General features: G+C 38.1%; 1 protein-coding gene across 1 annotated transcript in view; it reads right to left on the bottom strand.

Annotated features, from left to right (window-relative positions):
• The window catches only part of BCKDHB (branched chain keto acid dehydrogenase E1 subunit beta), a 218,429-nt gene that overhangs the window by 56,894 nt on the left and 138,934 nt on the right, over positions 1-22,601 (bottom strand). The window contains exon 9 of the mRNA XM_004422060.3: positions 622-708. Within this exon, the coding sequence (XP_004422117.2) occupies positions 622-708 (87 nt within the window). The remainder of the gene's footprint in view (positions 1-621; positions 709-22,601) is intronic.

Here is a 22,601-nt window from a genome sequence, read left to right as displayed (position 1 = left end):
GTTTTAAGTAAAAGTCCTCTATTTTAAAAAGGTTATAGAATTTTTTCCTGATACGCAGCATCTTAACTCAACACTTTTTAAAAAGAAATAAGTTTTTAAATCGTTTCTAAAGCATCGCCCATAGCATAACATAATTTGATTAAATATAATAATTTATTAATTAAAATAAATTATTGATTTTGAAATTATTTATTGAATTTAAATTACTGACATGACAGATTCATTTTTTGTAAGGCGAAGGCTGTTAAAATCTAAGATCAATTTTATAATCAACACATTTCATAATAAGCTTCATTTTTATCAAAAGAAAAATATCACACTCAAATTTAAAAGAGTTTTCTTTCCCTGTTATCCTAGCAAACATAACTGACATTAGTTTATTAAACTCATTTCAAACTTTCTTCTTCCTGTAAAGGAATTTTTAGTTTTTATTATTTCAAGATTTCTTTTCTAGAAGATGTAATGAGACCATTAACTAGAAGACAGTGAAGTGGAGTCAAAGGGAAAATATGCATTTCCAAAAAGTGCATATTTTATATGTTGTGATAAGTAATTTTTCTTCTTGGAACAGACACATGCAATTACACAGATGTTAAAATCAGTGCCAAGAAGTTACTCTACCTGAACTGTGGAGCTGATCTCTGAAGCAAAGCCGCCCGTCAAGGGAGCCTCGTGACTGATCAGCAGGCGCCCTGTTTTGATCACAGACTGAAAAAGAAAAGGAAAACCTGATGTTGAAGAGAATACATATTTCAAGTATATGGTGGTGGTTTGATTAACTAATAAAAATTATTTAAATTCAATAAATAATTAAAAATTAGTAATTCAATTTTATGCCAAATAAGTTACAACTCCCTTTCAACTGGACAGTCATTTAATTTTTGAACTATTAAAAAACTTTTCAATACAGTTTATAATCCTAGCACAAAAGAAATATGAGATTTGTAATTCTATGCATGTCATTAAAAAGCATTCCCAGAGTTATAAAAAATTTTGGTGTTATAAACTGAATTACTGTATTCCACATTTTCATATTTCAACATCATTTTTTTCTTCAACTTTAAGAACGAAAGTGCTTTTATTTATATTTGTATATATTTGAATATATTTGTATATAAACAATCAGTCTTAGGAAACAGTGCTGTATGGAGAAGGAAAACACAAAAATAGCATGTAAAAGCTGTGGCAAAGGGAAAGCTCGGGCGTGGAGATATTCCAAGAAACATACAGGAAGAATCACTGCAGAAGTCAAAGGGTTAGAACCCTCTTCGTTCATGTGCATTAAAATCTGGTTAACAATCACAACTCCACTTTACCGTAGAAAATGTCATAAACAATAAGAACGTATTCTCAATACTGGCTCAGTGTGGTTGTTCACACTGTGCACGATATACTCTGTACAATAATAAAACAAAAAGTATAGCTATGACATCATAGCGGGATGCCAGCTGTGTTGGAAGGTAAAAAATATTAAAATCAACAGCGAGTTATTGCTGAAAATATGTTGAACAATTACCATATTACCAAAGAGAAGTAGCAATTTCTCCTGTATATTTCTAATAATTTGATATCACCTTCTTTAAATTCTACATTACTATTGTACGGATATGAAATCTTCCAAGCAAAAATATGTATATAAATCAAAAGATTTCCTTCATTCTAGGCAATTAGAGTTTAGAATTTTAAAAGTATGCAGCAGTTTCAGCCAGCAGATGTTAAACTCCACAATATGGCCAGTAGCCATGACAAAAATAAGTTACTGTATCTACTAAGTAAATAGTGACTGAAGAACATAAAATTTTATGAACACCTTAATGAATACCATCCCCACCCCCAATAAAATGCTAACCTTGGAATATTGTTATTTGGATTTTATGACTGTGATTAATTACACCAATTGTCAAAGTCACAAATTAAATTTCAGTGCACCTAGTTAGAAATATAAGGATACAAAAATATTCCACAATCACAAAAAAACAAATATATTCTCAAAGTACTCTCTAAAAAGATGTTTTGACTTTAAAGACCACCAATTGAAACAACAGATTTGACAATCAGACCTCTCTCACGGCTCTGAAACTCAGAACTCTGCAAACATAAAAATGTCTAAGGATGACATAACCAAAATCCACCCCAGCTAGACAGTGCATCTTAAATTTCTAGTGGGTCGAAATGAGAAACATCTATAAAAATACTAAGGTTACCTTAAAACCCAACACAACAGAATTGGTACTTTCTATCTGAGGTGAGGCCTATCCAAGATCAAATGACAACCTTTAGAATGGTCCCAGAAGGCCAATAAGCAACCAGGGCAAACAGCCTAGGCTTCCTATAACCTGCAGAGTGTAGTGGAATAACTAGGCACAGATGTACCCAGGACAAAAGCTTCCAACCCTTGGCGTTCATGCAACGTGATGTGTAAGCAGATGAAATCCAGAGAGCTTCTGAGTGTCCTTCAGCAGAAGAAAGGCTAAATAAACCAAGATCCATCAACACTATAGAGTATTAGGCAGCCATGAAAAAGACTGAGGACACAGAACATTGCCCATGATAAGTTAACTGGTGAAACAAGCAGGTTGCAGAACAATATAACCACATTTTTGTGGAAAAACCACCCCCACAGCAGTGGGGGCACCAATGAACATAGCTGTGTATATTGAGCTGACGTGTACATAAACAAGCTCAACAGATTCATTCCAAACCATCAAAACTTTTTAAAAGTATTTTTATATTGTTGAAAGTCTAAAATAAAAATAAAGGGAAAGCCCTTGAATTAATGCTGAAGGTAACAAATACATGTTACGTTGCAGTCATAATCGCCTCAAAAAACATAACAATGTTTTTTTATGGTATCTTAGGACTAGTAAGATACAAGGGAACCTTGAGGTCCCAAACTCGAGCAGCAAACAGGCACACCAATGACAGAGGAGTCAGCCTTCCCACGCCAGCCTCTGTACGCTCTGCTGCACATCAGGATCATATCCAGATCGTCTCTTGATCCCTTGACCCTCAAGCTGTTGGATCCTAGATAAAATGGGAGATAAGCTATTGGTATCAGATAAGGTGAAGTTCTTCAACACCTCTGTATGTGTGTTATATAAATGTGTGTTCTTGGATCAGGAGTTATGTTGGCCATTATGGAAATAATTCCAGAAATTTCTAAAACACCAAGAGCTAGAGGGTAGACACAATGAAAAGTAATAATGCTGTGAATTTATGGAAATTGTCACGTTATACAAACCAGTGAGAAAGAAACAGTGCGGCAAGAAGAGAGGAGTCAGAAATAATGATCATAATCAGAAACAAACTGATTGTCACAGGAGTTGCTATGTGTTAGGCTCTAAGCTGAGCATTTTACATTGATTACTTCACTTAACTTGGAAAGCACCTAAGTTTCATTTTTGCTTCTTAAAATTATCTCTGATATTTGAAAAGTATTAAAATGTATAAAATAAAGTTACACCAAAATTCTGAAAAATGCCAAAATTTGGAAATAACACTGATATTTTCAGTCTCACCCTCAAAGAATTAACACACATTATTAAAGACTGAGTCTATAAACATAATTCAATGATTTTGTAAGGTATAAAACAAATTCAACTTGGTATGTGCTCTTTATCATTCACAATTTTAATTCACTAAAATTTCTGAAGATTGCTTCTTTTCTATATTATCTTGGAAATTATTAATACTTAACATTATGATAATGAGATTGTTACAAATCTGCAAAATTTAGGAGTGTTACTCTTTCTAGTCTTTGTGACAATTAGATATTCTGATTAAACTACATATTTTTGTCAACTTTAACAGGCATTTAATTTTCATACATTTAGGCACAATGATATACAACTGCCAGGAAATTTTCCTAGCCAAATTCAGCATTTTGACATACTTAGTAAAACTTAATATAGTGCTTTTCAATGGAGATAGCTATTAACCTTTTTAAAATAAATAACTATAGATATAAATACTAATAAGACTTTAAAATTCATTTTCTTTAGAAGAAAATAATTTTTAAAGTTTTCCAGTTTTCTTCTCAGATAAATGTATTTCTTGAAAAAAATTTAAAAGGGTTTATATAACTTTTCAATACGAAAGCTGAAGCTATCAAAGCCAGGAAAGATCACGTAAGGCTGGATTTTCCAGTATCTGCTTCTCCAACTTCTCGCCACTAAGCCCCGCTCCAGGATTCTGGCCTTGGGCAGATGGAGTTAGAGGTGACAAATGGCACCAGGGAAAGCTGAGCCCACTAAAGATGAGGACTGTGAATAACTGCTCTCTGTCATCTTACCACAAAACAAAAGGGCTTTGTTCCTTGCAAGGGATTGAGAAGATCTGTCAAGAAAGCGTAAACAATTCTGAAAGGCTAGGAGTGAAACAGCCTGTGGCTGCTAAGTCAGTCAGCACTGGTCTGTCCCGGATTTCTCCACAGATTCTCCCTCTTTCAGTGAATCATCCCCTCCTCCGGGCATCAGCAGCATCCTAGCACAAGAGGAGCTGTCGAAATCAACACTGAACACATGATGACATTGTCTTCAACAGACAGATCCTGGTACCCCTGTGCCCATGGAACCCTGACGACACCTTGTCCCTGATATGGCCACGCCACGACCTCTCCCCATTGCCCAGACGTCATTACTAACGGCCATCACTTCGAGTTATCCAAGCAGGATGCCTAGCACAATGCTCTGAATATGGCACACTCAAGAAAAGTCAGATAAAAATCTACTAAAATAACTATATTAAGTATGTCCTTGTTTACTTAAGCTATTGCTTTCTTAGCAGAGTCCATTTTTAAGATAGTGCAAAAGTATACTTCAGCACACCCCAGAAAAATTTAAATAAGAAATAATGGACTCCAAATTGAGGCTATTTTAGTGTAGCTTTAACAATAAGATATCTGTGGTAACAGCCGAGTTGCTAAGTTATACTCCATTAAAATGATTGCACAGATTTTGGCTGCCCAAACATTGGACATATGTTTTAGTGAATGTAGCCTTTAAAGATTTTAACACAATCCAACCAGGAAAAGTGTTAAGCTGTCATTCCAGGAGAAAAGGATACAGACAGGCAGACCATTAAGCTTGCATATGCCTGAAAGTCAAACAGCGACATTCAAAAAGCAAAACTATATATTTTTTTTTATTTCTTACTCAAAATCTATAGCAAGATTTTCTCCCTACAGAGCAATTCAACCTGACCAACATCAAGTTCAGCAGCCTATTCTGACTGGTGATAAGATAAACTGGGATAGGCAGTTTATAGCCCTTTGAACATTTTCTATTTGAATATAAAGCTAATGAAAAGTAAAAGAAACATCAAAGCTGGCCGTTACCACTTCCTTTTGAAATCAAATCTGCTTATAAATACATAGAAGCAGAAGTAATAGTAAAATCATACACCTGTGTTGCATTCATCAAGAACATATCAATAATTATACATACAATCTAGAATCATTAAGGACATGTTTTTAATTAGCTTCAAATATCACTGCAAATGAATTCCATTTTTGAAATGTTTTCTTGCTTAGTAGCCAAACATATTTGAAAAGTTAACCAGAAAAACCCCACAATTAATCACAGGCTAACAAATGTATTAATACATGCCTAGTAACTATTATTAATCAGCAGGACCTTGACACACAATCAGACCATGGGCTGATATTGCCCTGGAGAAATACCAATGCTAAAAGAGAAACAACAGCCATGAACTCCAGAGAAAGTTCGGAAACGTCCATTTTGGCAAGGATACTAGTGATGGGGTTACAAATACTTTGGTATTGTAGGAAAGGGGTGTAAACTGAGAAAAACTAAATCCTTAGAGCTTTATCACCCGTGTGGAAAAAGAAGGTAAGGGAGCAAGCAGAGCATGGAGAACTGAATAAAGTCAACAGGAGAAGAATGAGCAAATAACACTGAAAAGGCAAGGACTGTTTGGGAACATTTCAGACATCCTGACTGGTTCATTCTTGCCTGAATTACTTGTCTCAGCAGAGCTGAAACACTGAAGAGCCTAGGAAAAACCACTTTTGCAAAACTTTTTAAGTGGACAACTTTCTGAAAGCTACTTCAAAAAACGTGAGACAGACGTGTTTCTGTCAATCACCGTACCTTTCCAGCTTGTTTCCCCACAGTCCCTCCAGGCTCCAGTCATTCAGGCCCCGTGCTCCTCTGTGAATGTGACCGTGATTTCCCACCCCTCACTCCCTTCCCCAGACTGGCGGACATTCTATCCCTCCCTCCAGACCCAGCGCACACAAGCCCTCCTCCCCGGGCCCCCAACTAGCTAGGCTTTCCCTTATTTTAAACCCCTGGTACCTTCTTCCTTCTTTATCTCATCATATTATATATATGTTCTAGTGATCATTTCCTAAGAGAATTTGAGGTAGCCGACAGTGCAAGGATCTTCTATGAAACCTAAAGCCTGGGTACAAGGGCAAGAGTCAAGCACAAAGGTCAAGGCAGCAGCCACTGCTATACCTCTCTTAGGAACACTCGAAATTTACCCCGCAGGCTAGCCCTGTGTACATCTGTCTTATGACTCCTTGAAACCATACATTTGAAGATGGGGACTCATTTATATTTATGTCTATTGCAGAACATAGCATATGACAAAAATGCATTAAATTGAGCAAATTATGTTCATTTTATTATTTTAGGACAAGGGTATATATTATTAAAACAAACAGTTTGAAAAAGTATTTAAACATCCTTCTTTGTTTTGGGGAGTACTGTTCTTCATTGGGGTTGGGGTCAATACTGTCTCCTCCAGCAGATTCTACATCATTCAAAAGCACAAAATTAAGAAATTATGAAGTATCCTGTACCTAACCACAATACTAATTTATGGTTGTGGATATGGATGCCCAGTAAATGTTAATATTGATTTAAAAGAAAAAAAAAAGCATATATGGGAGTCAGCCCAGTGGCACAGTGTTTATCTTCAGTGGCCTGGGGTTCGCAGGTCCGGGTCCTGGGGGCGGACCTATGCACCGCTCATCAAGCCATGCTGTGGCAGCATCCCATATACAAAATAGAGGAAGATGGGCACAGATGTTAGCTCAGGGCTAATCTTCCTCAGCAAAAAGAGGAGGATTGGCAATGGATGTTAGCTCAGGGCTGATCTTCCTCACCAAAAAAAAAAGCAAATAGACAGTGATTTAAATGAATCACTAACAAGCCTCCAATTCTCTGATGCCTTTAAGATCATAGCAGGGAGTAATAGTGCTATAAAAGGCATTAAAAGGAAGTCCTAAAAAACAAGCTCTAATCATTGCTCTAATTCTGATAGAGGACCACCCTGTGCCAACTCTTTCTACTTATTTTTCTCACTCCAGATTGGTTTTAGAACAAGGAGTTAGCAATACAAAGTATGTTTCTGTTTTTATGTACATCTTTTTAAAATGCATGACTGTAACAAATACACAAATACACAGAATGCTTTCTTTCCTTGGCACTGAACATAAATTTTCTTTTCCTATTGACAAAAGGTGACGTCACCATGATGATAAAGGCATTGTACTGGACTGGTGGACATTTATTACATAAGTAGTTAAAATGGGTAATTAGGTAAATAAATGTGTCTTAAAAGTTTTTTTTCATTTTCCCCATTAGCTCAAACATCATGTAAAGCATAACCACCTGTAAGTATCAACACAATTTATTTTGTGTGCCAAAAAATTTTTTCAGATTGAAGAAGCCACTTCTTAAGTTGTTTCATATCTTCATTCTTATCACTGCCCTATCATTTTTCAGCAAGATTTTAAATATTTTCATAAACTTGTACTCGATCTCCATTTCAACTCTTATCCATTTCTTTTTATGAATAGAAGAAATTATAACATGTCATTTGGATATTAATATTGTTGACTTCCATGTTGTAGAATTTCAGAAAATTGTTGAAAACTATTTAAAAAGCCAAGCTGTACTTTTGAAACACAATCAGGCTGTTGTATCTTCTACATCTTCTATTCTTAGAACCATCCTGGGCTCTTCTAGGCTTTTTCTTTGGAGTTTGCAACAGCAGGAAGCACTCAGAAGTACCACACAACTAAAACCTCACTGTAAATATGCTTACATTCTTGTGATAAATGAAAGAGTGGGAGTATACGAGCTACTACCACCACTTGGCAAATCTAGAACCTGACCCAACAGTAAAGACCATGGGCAGCACCATTCCACTCCATCTATCATTCATTAACTCAGGCAGTTTACTTTCCTTCAAATAACGTTATTTTGCTACCATGGTATTACATACCTATTGCGTGTTGGGGGAAGGGGTTGATAATTCACAGATAACTCATGTACCTAGTTTAGCATCTAGGTTATGATTATGAGCTGACTGAAAAATTCCATAAACATAGTTTTGTTTGTTTTACTATTCAAACCATTTTTAACTGTACAGTTCTGTGGCATTTAGCACATTCACCCTGCTGTACAACCATCACCAGCATACATCTCCAGAACCTTCTCATCTTCCCCAACTGAAACTCTGTACCCACTAAAACTAATTACTCCCCATTCCTCCCCTCCCCTAGCCCCTGGCAATCACCATTCTACTCTGTCTTTATGAATTTGACTACTCTAGGAACCTCATATAAGAGGAATCACACAATATTTGTCCTTTTGTGACTGGCTTATTTCACTTAGCATAATGTCTTCAAGAGTCATCCATGTTGTAGCATGTATCAGAATTTCCCTCCTTAGGCTGAATAATATTCCATCGTATGTATATATAGCATTTTGTTTATCCATTCATCTCTCAGATACTTGGATTACTTCCACCTTTTGGCTATTTTGAGTAATGCTGCTATGAACATGGGTGTACAAACATCTGTTTGAGTCTCTGCTTTCACTTCTCTCAGGTATATACCCAGAAGTGGAATTGCTGATCACATGATAATACTATGTTTAATTTTTTGAGTAATAACCATACTGGTTTCCAGAGCAGGTGCACTATTTTACATTCCCACTACCAATGCACAGGGGTTCCAATTTCTCTACATCCTCATCAACAATTGTTATTTTCTGTTTTTGTTTTTTTTTGCTGAGGAAGATTCTCCCTGAGCTAACATCTGTTGCCAATCTTCCTCTTTTTTTGCTTAAGGAAGATTAGCCCTGAGCATCTGTGCCAATCTTCCTCTATTTCGTATGTGGGCTGCCGCCACAGCATGGCTGACGAGTGGAGTAGGTCAGCACCTGGGATTCGAATCCTCCAACCAAGGCCACTGAAGCGGAACATGCTGCACTCAACCACTACACCACGGGGCCAGCCCCATTTTCTGTTTTTTTGATAGTAGCCATCCTAATGGGTGTCGGGTGGTATTTCCCTGTTGTTTTGATTTCTATTTCCCTAACGATTAGTGATGTTTAATGATTAGTGATGTTCTAATCTTTTTCTTTTTAATTTTTAATCAGCTGTTTGATTTTTGTTGTTGATACAGATAATGTTTTAAAGTGATTAATGCATCAAATTTCTTAAATTGGTCCCTTTTGGGACTGGAAATAAAATCTTTTCAGAATATGATATTCCATATGGAAAAATACACAATCAAACTTAATTGCTCACCATATCCTGTTCCTGAAAAAGCATCGCATCTGGTTTCCTCCCTATCCTCCATTTTGAAACAGACATAGGGACATTTTTTCCTAAGGTCACTAATGTCACATAGATGCTTTGCCAGATTGACTATCTAAGACAGCACTCCTCTACTGAAAAATCTTCAGTGGTAAATCAGCTAATCAGAATCACAAAGATAACTTATAAACCCCTGTAGTCCATTCCCAAGGAAACGATGGAGCCTAGTTACATACTATAGAACCTTCTGAGCCTCATATCTTTGCTCCATACTCTGCCAGTAATTAGGAGATAGAATAATGTCAAATAAGAAAGTTTGCAGCATTGGCACAAACCAGAAAATCCCTTCATCATCTTATTTGAGTATTATATGCAATCTCCCAATTAACTTTTAACGTTGTACAAATTCCAAAGGTCATTGGTTCATGTTGAAAACAATTTCTTAAGCCACTCACAAGTGCCAATACTGGGGAAACAAAGATGAGTTAATCCAGGTCCCTAAAGGGCTATAATATGGGTTGTCACAATGTCCTAGGGCAAAGCATACTCAAGAAAGAAAGAGACTAATTTAAAGCATGTTAAGGCAGAATACCAGAATTGAAAATCAAGTTGTGTTTGTTAAAAAAAGTTTTTTTAGAATTTTAAATTTCAACTCCTAAGGTCTTTTCTAAAATAACATTGAAAAAATGAATTTTTCTCTTCTTAAAACAAATAACAATTACTAATATTCTTTCCTTTTCTATGCATGAGTCTCCATTTGGCAAATTTTCCTGAAGTGTTGACAACAGAGGGAAATACTATGTCTGGCCATCATAAGAGTTCTAAAGGGTAGAAACTGACATCATCCCCTGTGCTCCCAGCATACCGTGAATAATAAGAAAGTGACCCTAACCAAAACCAACATCGCCAGCCAGTTACATTTTACATCGCTGTTTTAAGCACGTATCAAGGGTACAATTTTCCCTAAAGCCAACTGGTTGTCTACGAAGGTAATACTTCTCTAAGGAATGATCAAAAGTATAAACACTGCAACACTTCTGCATCACCATGGATAAATGCTTTTATTTTCTAAAATCTGGTCCAATTATGTTGCAGTAAATGGATTTTTAGTCCATTACGAAACAAAAATCATGTGTAGTTCATAATACAAGGGCAAGGCTTAAATCTTTTGGGTCTTTTTCATGACTCAAAAAAGCAGTAGAGTAAAACTCAAAGGATGTTTCAGCAGAAGTTACACGTATATTTTTGACTATGTATAACTAGGATGGCGCAGAGAGAAATAAAGTACATACATTTCCTATTTTCATTAAAACCAAGATGATGGGAAGATTATAAGACAGGTGGATCCAGGAAAAAAAATCCCTTTAGCACAAATAGTAGTATTTGTCTACAAAACATTCACTGATTGTTTGATAGAGAAGGTGAGGGGCACAGAAAGCTCAAGGTCAAGTTTTACAGCACCAAAATTCATTGCTAATGGAATATTAGCGAGAAGGTAAGATGTAATAATCATAGTTGTCCAGAAATACAATTCAATATTTAAAAATCAATTTATATCTAGATTTAACCCCTATTTTTTTCTCAGGGAAAAAACTCTGAAATTTTCTTCCCTTGTAAACCACAAAAATATTAATAATCCATTCCTATTTGATTTACAATTCTCTATTCTGCAACTTTTTTTATTGACAAGGACAATAAAATAGAGTAAGGTAATTACGGCCAATATACCACAAAAGTGAGATACATCTATAATAACTTAGATTGTAGTGATAAAGTCATTTTTTTGAGGAGTGATCTAAGAAGATTCTGTGCTTGACTTTATCATAAGTTGGTCTTTTTTATAACTTTGCTATATTGTTTATGAATAAAAATGATTCTTTATTATAAAAGAGAAAATATTACTAACCAATGAAAATGTTCCACCATTCTAATAATTTTAAAAAATAAGGATGAAATGGCACCTCATCCATTAAAGTCACAAAATAATTTAAATTTAAATTCTGGCGAGGGTATAGTAAACTCTTTCTTACATTGCCTATGCAATGTAAACTGGCATAAATCTTTTGAAAAACATTTTGGGAATATATGTATCAATAGCTAGTAAATGTTCAGATTCCTAGAATAAGGGATCTCAGTTTTAAGATTTATTATCAGAAAAGAATCAAAAAGATGTAAAATATCAGACTTCTGGTTTAAAATAATCATGTGTGTAGTGAGTCAAAAAAGTTCAAAAAAATTTTTAAAACACTATTTTAGACCCAGGGTCTCACATTAAAGACTCAAATACCATATGCGGCTCACGGGTAAATTTTGTTTAAAAGGGCAAGGCACTTGAGAAATACCTCATTTAAATGCCTTCCACAGCAACCATACGTTGCATACTGTCTAAAACCAAGGGCTTCAATAATTTAGTTTCATCTGCCTGACTTCTTCAGGCCCGAGTTTGTGACTTCTAGTTCAGAGTGGCAGAGAAGCGGGTGGACGGCTGGCAGCGTAGGAGCCGCTCCCACCTACAAGCAGAGCTCTGGCTGGACGACCAGGCTGGGAGCTACACCGCCAACCCTTCGGCATGGAAATTTGAGAAGGGGATTCTCCCAGCAAACAAACAGAGCAGAATCCAAGTGAACCCCTACACTCTGGTTATTGGCAAATGAGTCTGGACAAAATGATATCATCCTGTTCAAAGATGAGTAAAGGAAGCAAAACAGAGTAAACCATGGAGCCTGTTGAAAAAAATGCTGAACATTATCCTGATCATTCAAAGGAAAAGCATGCCTCTGAACAGGATCTACTCAAGACCCAAACGAAAGTGCTAGGCAACTATTGTGTATTCTTAAGAGAATATAAGATCTAACCTCCAAAAGATATGAATAAAAAAATCTAGGGAGGCCATAAGACCAGGTGGAAAAGGATACAGATGAGACCTGCAAGTCTCACATGAGAACTAAAACCCCACTTAATAACACTAAAACCCACAGTGGTGATGGTTGGAGGTCAAGCAGACGTGACTGCCAGTTGACCCTCGAACTGGACCTGGGCAATCAGAGGCTCCTCACCCCTCCAACTGGAATGTGTGCCTCGCTTGCCTCCCCCACTCCCTGAAGCTGCCCCACGGATACAGCCCTGAGACAGCAATGTGGTGATGAGACTATCTGGACTGGATATGTGACTAAACCCAGGTAAGGTTCCCTGTGTGCATAACAAATGCATCCAGTTAAAGCCTCTATATAAGTTCTTAAGATCCTGGTAGGCCGGTGCATAAACCTACACCTCTTGCAGCCGCTCAAGACAAGCCTTGTAAGCAAGTTCCCTTGCTAATTAAACCTGCCACCTGCCACTCTGGAGTGGTTTGCCTCTTTATCCAGTCTCTCTCTCTGCCGTCTGAGTACAGGAGCCCACTTCAGATCACACCCCGGAAGCTCTCGAGGAGGCTGCGAGCCAACAGTGATAGATCTGGGTATCTGAGCATCCTCCCCACTGCCCTCCGCTGGTCCCGGACGGTGCTCCACAGTCAGCAGACTGAACGACTGAAATTATACGCTGAATGAATGAGTATGGATAAACTGGCCTCTGCTGTGAGTGTCAGAAAAATTCGGGGGCAAGAAGCAAGCAGACAGGAAGGCAGGATGAGTAATAAGAGGTGTCTTTTTCTCCTCCTTTCCTGGCCACAGTATGGCAGTGAGGATTCTTTGTCTCCATCCCCTCAGACACCCGAGGAGCACTGCTGGAAAAGCACCGACAGGCCTTGCTCCCCTTCTCCTTCCATTTCCCCTTTACTGAAGTCCGCCTGGGGCCTGCTATTGCCCCAAGCCAAGAGGAGCAAGGAGTAGGAGGAAGGAGAGGAGGCTCCTCTTCCCAGTCTGACAGCAACTTGAAGGCACAGACGTCAGAGACTGCCTACAAACAGCTTCCCTTTAGCGAGAGACACAGACGTCTCAGGACCCGGGAAGCAGCGCGGACAACTGGGCAATAACAAGTGGTGGGTAACCAAGAACGCTCTGCAACTTAGGTGCTCGGACTCATTCATTAAACAAAATACTGTGAAGGCCATGCAAAATACGTCTCCAGGCTGGATTCTGCCCAAGAATTTGCAACCTATACTTTAAGGAAACATCTTTCTGGCGAAACGACACTTTTTTTCAAACGTCAAGATGCACTTCACGCCATGTTATCTTTACCCACAAAATTATACACTGAGTTAGGCCGCCTTCCACGCTGGCCTTCCCAAACACTTGCGGATACTGACCAGCATAAACATCCATGCCGTTGAACGTTCCATTTAGCAGAGCAGCCCCAGTGTTTCTAAAGAAAGACATTGGAGCCACTGCTTCACCACATGTTTCTAAAACCCAGAAAAACAAGAAGCTATCCAAGATAACATGTAACTTTAAGTTTTCAGTAGTCCTGCTGTGTGTTCCAAAATGACATCATAACTGGACAATTACAGCACTCGAAATTTTAAATGTGCAGGAGAAAAGTAGCCTCCAGCTCTGAAACTTTTCCCCACGGGCACCTGGTCACACTGCCCTCCTGAAGCATCGGCAGAGCCCCCATTTGCTTACCAGGAGACCCCAGTGTGTTTACACACTAGTCAAAGAGTGAAAATCAGTTTGCCAAGTATTTTTTATCCTTCATAGGAGAAACATTGTACCAAGAATATCTGCAATAGATGAGATACATTTTTATTGATTAAAAGTTTTAATGTCTATCAAAAATATAATTTCCTAGAAAATTTTCTTACATAAAAGGGAATCTATAGAATTCTTTTTAATCACCCCCCCATACACACACACTCACACCCTCCAGTTTTTGAAAATGTCACTTGCTAATTTTGGCCATCAGTACTGGGAGCTGGGCTAGCCAACAGCAGTGAGAGTGACAGCCAAAGCTGGTGGGTCTGTCTCAGCCACAAAGAATAGGCATGAAAATGAAGCACAGACGCCACCACCACCATTTTTTTTTTTTATTGATGTTTTAATGGTTTCTAACATTGTGAAATTTTGGGTTGTACATTTTTGTTTGTCCATCACCATATATATGACTCCCTTCACCCCTTGTGCCCACCCCCCACCCCCCACCCCCACTGCCCCTGGTAACCAGAGTCCAGTTTTCTCTGTCCATGTGTTGGTTTATATTCCACATGAGTGAGATCATACAGTGTTTGTCTTTCTCTTTCTGGCTTATTTCACTTAACATAATACGCTCCAGGCCCATCCATGTTGTTGCAAATGGGACGATTTTGTCTTTTTTTATGGCTGAGTAGTATTCCATTGTATATATATACCACATTTTCTTAATCCAATCATCAGTCGAGGGACACTTAGGTTGCTTCCACTTCTTGGCTATGGTGAATAATGCTGCAATGAACATAGGGGTGCATAAGCCTCTTTGGATTGTTGATTTCACGTTTGTTGGATAGATTCCCAGTAGTGGGATGGCTGGATCATAGGCCATCTCTATTTTTAATTCTTTGAGGAATCTCCATACCGTTTTCCGTAGAGGCTGCACCAATTTGCATTCCCACCAGCTGTGTATGAGGGTTCCTGTTTCTCCACATCCTCTCCAACATTTGTTGTTTTTTGTCTTGGTGATTATAGCCATTCTAACAGGCGTGAGGTGGTATCTTAGTGTTGTTTTGATTTGCATTTCCCTTATGATTAGTGATGTTGAGCATCTTTTCGTGTGCCTATTGGCCATCTGTATATCTTCCTTGGAGAAGTGTCTGTTCATTTCCTCTGCCCATTTTTTCATCTGTTTGTTTGTTTTTTTGTTGTTCAATTGTGTGAGTTCTTTATATATTATGGAGATCAACCCCTTGTCAGATGTATGTTTTGCCAATATTCTCTCCCAGCTGGTTGGTTGTCTGTTCATCTTGATTCTGGTTTCATTTGTCTTATAAAAGCTCTTTAATCTGATAAAGTCCCACTTGTTTATTTTTTCTTTAGTTTCCCTAGTCTGGGTAGGCATGTCATCCGAAAATATTCCTTTATGACCAATGTCAAAGAGTGTGTTGCCTATATTTTCTTCTATGAGTTTTATAGTTTCAGGTCTCACCTTCAGGCCTTTGATCCATTCTGAGTTAATTTTTGTGAATGGCGATAGCACATGGTCCACTTTCATTCTTTTGCATGTGGCTTTCCAGTTTTCCCAACACCATTTATTGAAGAGACTTTCCTTTCTCCATTGCATGTTCTTAGCACCTTTGTCGAAAATTAGCTGTCCGTATATGTGTGGTTTTATTTCTGGGCTTTCAATTCTGTTCCATTGATCTGTGTGTCTGTTTTTGTACCAGTACCATGCTGTTTTGATTACTATTGCTTTGTAGTATGTTTTGAAGTCAGGGATTGTGATGCCTCCTGCTTTGTTCTTTTTCTTTAGGATTTCTTTAGCTATTCGGGGTCTTTTGTTGCCCCATATAAATTTTAGTATTCTTTTTTCTATTTCTGTGAAGAATGTCATTGGGATTCTGATTGGGATTTCATTGAATCTGTAGATTGCTTTAGGTAATATAGACATTTTAACTATGTTTATTCTTCCAATCCATGTGCATGGGATATCTTTCCATTTCTTTATGTCATCATGGATTTCTTTCAATAATGTCTTGTAGTTCTCATTGTATAGGTCCTTCACCTCCTTGGTAAGATTTATTCCTAGGTATTTTATTCTTTTTATGCAATTGTAAATGGTATTATCTTTTTGAGCTCTCTTTCTGTTAGTTCATTATTAGCATATAGAAATGCAACTGATTTTTGTAGATTGATTTTGTACCCTGCAACTTTGCTGTAGTTGTTGATTGTTTCTAATAGTTTTCCAACAGATTCTTTAGGGTTTTCTATATATACAATCATGTCATCTGCAAATAGTGAGAGTTTCACTTCTTCGTTACCTATTTGGATTCCTTTTATTCCTTTTTCTTGCCTAATTGCTCTGGCCAAAACCTCCAGTACTATGTTGAACAGGAGTGGTGAGAGTGGGCAGCCCTGCCTCGTTCCTGTTCTCAGAGGAATGGCTTTCAGTCTTTCCCCGTTGAGTATGATGTTGGCTGTGGGTTTGTCATATATGGCCTTTATTATGTTGAGATACTTTCCTTCTATTCCCATTTTATTGAGAGTTTTTATCATAAATGGATGTTGTATCTTGTCAAATGCCTTCTCTGCGTCTATTGAGATGATCATGTGGTTTTTATTCTTTGTTTTGTTGATGTGATGTATCACGTTGATTGATTTGCGGATGTTGAACCATCCCTGCGTCCCTGGTATAAATCCCACTTGATCATGGTGTATGATCTTTTTAACGTATTGTTGTATTCGGTTTGCCAATACTTTGTTGAGGATTTTTGCATCAATGTTCATCAGCGATATTGGCCTGTAATTTTCTTTCTTTGTATTGTCTTTGTCTGGTTTTGATATCAGGGTGATGTTGGCCTCGTAGAATGATTTAGGAAGTGTTCCATCTTCCTCTATTTTTTGGAATAGTTTGAGAAGGATGGGTACTAAATCTTCTTTGAATGTTTGGTAAAATTCACTGGAGAAGCCATCTGGTCCTGGACTTTTATTTTTTGGGAGGTTTTTGATTACTATTTCAATCTCTTTACTCGTTATTGGTCTATTCAGATTCTCCATTTCTTCTTGGTTCAATTTTGGGAGGTTGTATAAGTCTAAGAATTTATCCATTTCTTCTAGATTGTCCAATTTGTTGGTATATAATTTCTCATAGTATTCTCTTATAATCCTCTGTATTTCCATGGTATCCATTGTGATTTCTCCTCTTTCATTTCTAATTTTATTTACTTGAGCCTTTTCTCTTTTTTTCTTAGTAAGCCTGGATAAGGGTTTGTCGATTTTGTTTATCTTCTCGAAGAACCAACTCTTTGTTTCATTAATCCTTTCTACTGTTTTTTTGGTCTCAATTTCATTTATTTCTGCTCTGATTTTTATTATTTCTCTCCTTCTGCTGGCTTTGGGCTTTGTTTGTTCTTCTTTTTCTAGTTCTGTTAGGTGTAATTTAAGGTTGCCTATTAGGGCTTTTTCTTGTTTGTTAAGGTGGGCTTGTATCACTATGAGTTTCCCTCTCAGGACCGCTTTTGCTGCATCCCATATGGTTTGGTATGGCATGTTATCATTTTCGTTTGTTTCCAGATAGTTTTTGATTTCTCCTTTAATTTCATCAATGATCCATTGGTTGTTCAGTAGCATGTTGTTTATTCTCCACATTTTTGTCACTTTCCCAGTTTTTTTTTCATGGTTCATTTCCAGTTTCATAGCCTTATGGTCTGAAAAGATACTTGTTATGATTTCAATCTTCTTAAATTTATTGAGGCTTGCTTTGTTTCCCAACATATGGTCTATCCTAGAGAATGTTCCATGCGCGCTTGAGAAGAATGTGTAGTCAGCTCTTTTTGGATGGAGTGCTCTGTATATGTCTACTAGGTCCATCTCGTCCAGTTTTTCATTTAAGTCTACTATTTCTTTATTAACTTTTTGTCTGGATGATCTATCCATTGCTGTAAGTGGGGTGTCAAGATCCCCTACTATTATTGTGTTGTTGTTGATTTTTCCTTTTAGGTTTGTTAATAGTTGCTTTATGTACATTGGTGCTCCTATGTTGGGTGCATATATATTTATAAGTGATATGTCTTCTTGATGTAGTGTCCCTTTTATCATTATATATTTCCCTTCTTTGTCTTTCTTAACCTGTTTTATCTTGAAGTCTACTTTGTCTGATATGAGTATGGCAACACCTGCTTTCTTTTGTTTGCCATTAGCTTGGAGTATTGTCTTCCATCCTTTCACTCTGAGCCTGTGCTTGTCTTTAGTGCTAAGATGTGTTTCCTGAAGGCAGCATATTGTTGGGTCTTGCTTTTAATCCATCCTGCCACTCTGTATCTTTTGATTGGAGAGTTCAATCCATTTACATTTAGGGTAATTATTGAAATATGAGGGCTTAATGTTGCTGTTTTGTGACTTATTTTCTGGTTCTTTTGCATTTCCTTTGTTTCTTGTCCCATTTGTTTTGGACTGCCAATTCAGTTTGGTTGTTCTGTCTTATGACTCTTCTAGTTTTCTCTTTGTTTATCATATGTGGTTTTGCTTTGATTATTTGTTTAGTGGTTACCTTGAGGTTTGGGCAAAAAATCTTGTGTATGAGATAGTCCATTATCTGATGGCCTCCTATTTCCTTATACAAAGTCAATTCAGTCACTTTCCTCTTCCCCTTCTAAGTTGTTCTTGTTATACCTTATTCTATCTTGTGTTGTGGCTGTGTGTTTACAGTGATGAGGTTAAATTTATTTTTGGTGAATTTCTTCCTTTGATCTTTGAATTTAGTATTTAAGTGGTTGCTAACCTATTCCGGTAAAGATCTACTATTTCTCTGATTTTGTCTACCTACTTTTCTCCTTCCTCCAAGCTTTGTGTTCCCTTTCTCTTCTTTTTTTCAGGCCTGAGGGCCTTCTTGAGTATTTCTTGTAGTGGGGGTCTCGTGGCCATGAACTCCCTTAGCTTTTGTTTATCTGGGAGAGTTACTATTTCTCCATCATATTTGAAGGATATTTTTTCTGGATAGAGTATTCTTGGCTGAAAGTTTTTGTCTTTCAGTATTTTGAATATATCATTCCAGTCTCTTCTAGCCTGTAAAGTTTCTGTTGAGAAATCCGCTGAGAGCCTGATGGGAGTTCCTTTGTAATGCGCTATTTTTGTTTTTGTCTTGCTGCCCTTAATATTGTTTCTTTGTCGTTGACCCTGGCTAGCCTTACCACTAGGTGTCGTGGTGAAGGCCTTTGTCTTTTAATATATATAGGTGTCCTGTTGGCTTCGCTTACTGGTATTTCCTGCTCCTTCCCCAGATTTGGGAAATTCTCAGCTATTATTTCCTTGAATAGGCTCTCTGTTCCTCTTTCCCTCTCCTCTCCCTCAGGAATACCTATAATTCTTATGTTACATTTTCTAATAGAGTCAGATATTTCTCGGAGTCTTTCTTCATTTCTTTTTAGTCTTAGTTCTCTCTCCTCTTCCATCTGGAGTATATCTGTATTCCTATCCTCTAAGGTACTAATTCTTTCCTCCATATTGTCAGCTCTGTTCTTTAAAGATTCCAGATTCTCCTTTATCTCCTCCATTGTGTTCTTCATCTCCATCAGCACTGATTGGTTTTTCTTTATGATTTCAATCTCTTTTGTGAAGAAACTCCTAATCTCATTGAATTGTTTGTCTGTGTTGTCTCGTATTTCGTTGAGTGTTTTTATGATAGCTATTTTGAAATCTCTGTCATTTAGTTTATGGATTTCTGTGTCTTCGGGGTTGATTTCTGGGTGCTTGTCATTTTGTTTCTGGTCTGGTGATTTCATATATTTTTGCATTGTGGTTCCTGTGTTGGTTTTGTTTTTCCTCATCCTGGAAATCTCTGGTTGCAATTTCTACCTGCCGCCACTGTCTGGTGGTAAAGGGCTGTGTAGTCTAAGGCCCCTGCGCTCTGCCCCGGTTTTTCTGCTGCGATCCGCAGTTTTGTTTTTTTTTTCCCACTGCGATCCATGGGTCCAGTCTTTTGATCAGGTCTGCCGCGGATCGCTTGGTCTGGTCTGCCGCGGATCAATAGGTCTGGTCTGGTCCGTTGAGCTGCAGAGTCCGGTTTGCGGGGAGGGGGGAGCTCTCTCTTTTGCCCTCTGGGTCCCTGACGTGGGAGGCTTCTCGTTTGCCCCTCTTTATCTGCTCTCTGGGGTGCTCAGATGTTGATGGTAGCCCTGTGGCTCCTCTGAGTCCTCTGTGTGGGAGTTTCCCACTGGCTGAGAGAGTCCGAAGAGCCACGGTTTCCCCGCCGAGGGCTGCCCCTCCCCCCTCTCTGGGAGCCACGCGGACCGGGATCGCTGATCTGATGGGGAGGGAGAGGAGTTCTCCTTACCTCTCCCCACTTCCTCCGGGGGCCCAGCACGTTCCGCTCTCAAATGTGTGGCAGTGTGGATCCCTCCGCTCTAGCTTTTCACTGTCTGGGATTCCGTTGTTGGTCTGTGACTGTTGCTTTTGTTGTATCTTGTTGGGGGAAGAGTTCACGGGAAAGCTCACTCCGCCATGATGCTGACGTCACTCCCACCACCACCATTTTAAAGCAGAGGAAGAGAATGAAGGTGGCACCATGAAAATAATCAGATTTATTTCAGGATTCACAGAGAAAGGGCTGGAAAATGCCAAGATCACAACGATGAGGATAAGACAGTGAGTTTTCCTCACAAAGTCATGATGCTCAGCTCAGGGTGACGGGCCTTCCTCCCTTTGCCATCACTGCTGCATCCTCCAGAGGTCCCCAACCCCCACCGGCCATCTTAACTAGATTCACAAGTAATGCTCAGATTGTGTTCTGGCCTTCACTAATCACAAACTCATTTCTATTAAGTATATAAATGGATGTTTTTGAAATTATTATACACTACCCCTTTAGTTCTGAGATGATTAATGTTATGATTATTCCCAATAAATTAAAGGAAACATGCTAGGGTTTTGTTATTCTTTTGACTATCCATAGCCCTATAGAACTTATAAGAAATCACTCTAATAAATCTCTGTCTTCAAGAAAAATAATCATTTCTCACATCTGTTAAAAAAAATGACCTATAAAATATGTGTGCTTGTGTTGATACGCACATCCTTTTCATACTTTTTTATCCACACTATTTGAAGTTCATGTATTTTAAACCACAGCTTCAAATGAAACCAGGCAACCTCCATGAGTGTGGAATATTAACATAACCTTCAATGTTATTGCTCCCCAGTCCCACAGCTTCATGATGCCAGAGCATATCACTTTACACCAGGACAGCCAACCATAATTCTGAAATCGGAACATGCTACCTCTGCATGACTGACACTGAAACCATAACATTGTTGCTGGCCTGGAGCAGTGAGTTACCCCACTCACTGAGCAAGGCAGTGGGGCAGGGGGTGGTGGCTGGGGAAAGACATTCGAGACATAAATCTGCAAATTCTCAATAGGCAGCAGCCATTAAGAGCCCAGTATCCAATCTGAAAAATGTCAAAGGCCAGTCCTTTAATAAAATTAAGTGGTGAGATCAGTACTATTAATAAACATATCTGCACTACATTCAAAACTGAACAGTTTGGGCACTACTTTTTAAAACCACAAGATAAGAAGTCAACCAGAAAACAAGATCAGAGATCTCGCATCTATTTTGAAATAATCATTTTTATATAAAAATCTCTAAAGAGAAGTCCAATTCTCAAATAGTGGTCCTTAACATACATTCACATCTTTTAAGAAACATATATTTAGCTTTGAAATAGAGACAATATAAACAGTGAAATGCAAATAGACAGCGATGACGGGGCCGAGGGGGAACAGGAAGGGCAGAAAGACGCAAATTAAAAATAAAGTCTAGCTTCTGTATTTACCAGTTGTGTGCCTTAAGATAAGTAAATTAACCTCTCTGAGCCTAGGTTTTCATCTGTAAAATGGGGATGATATCACCTACTTCCAAGGTTGCCATGAGAACCACTAATTTCATACATGACATGCCTGGCATGTAGAAGGCACTCACTAAATGGTAGCTGCCGCCATTATTATCATCATGATCATCACCACCACCAAATTATCCTATCATACAAACTCAAGCTGAGAAATTGGTCTTAAAAAGATAGATGGCCGTAGCAAATGTGAGCAATAGAAACTTTGAGGGTCAAATAAAAATTATTATGCCCAATCAGATTTGAACCTCATTTGAATTAAGTGGTTTTTAAGGTAATCTTTGGGCTGTAATAAATCCCAAGCCCTCAGTGAGTGCAGAGTGCATAACTACAGGCCCCAAATCACCATCCAGTTTCAGCAATGAGCAATATGGTGGGCCTGATGAGTTCTCAGGAAGTAGGAGTCATCAGAAAGAGGCGAGTTTCCTTCCCCAGGGCCAGTACTTTGCCAACTGAACCCACAGAGGCCCTGGCCCAATGTTTCTCAACTTGAATAATGTTCAGATAATCTTCTTTAGAAGAAAAATTCTCAAAACTAATTTATAAACTTAAATT

The sequence above is a fragment of the Ceratotherium simum genome, chromosome 19 (genome assembly GCF_057802395.1).
Source record: "Ceratotherium simum simum isolate JZ-2026a chromosome 19, ASM5780239v1, whole genome shotgun sequence".
NCBI lineage: Eukaryota > Metazoa > Chordata > Mammalia > Perissodactyla > Rhinocerotidae > Ceratotherium > Ceratotherium simum.
This window is presented reverse-complemented; position numbering and strand designations above follow the sequence as displayed.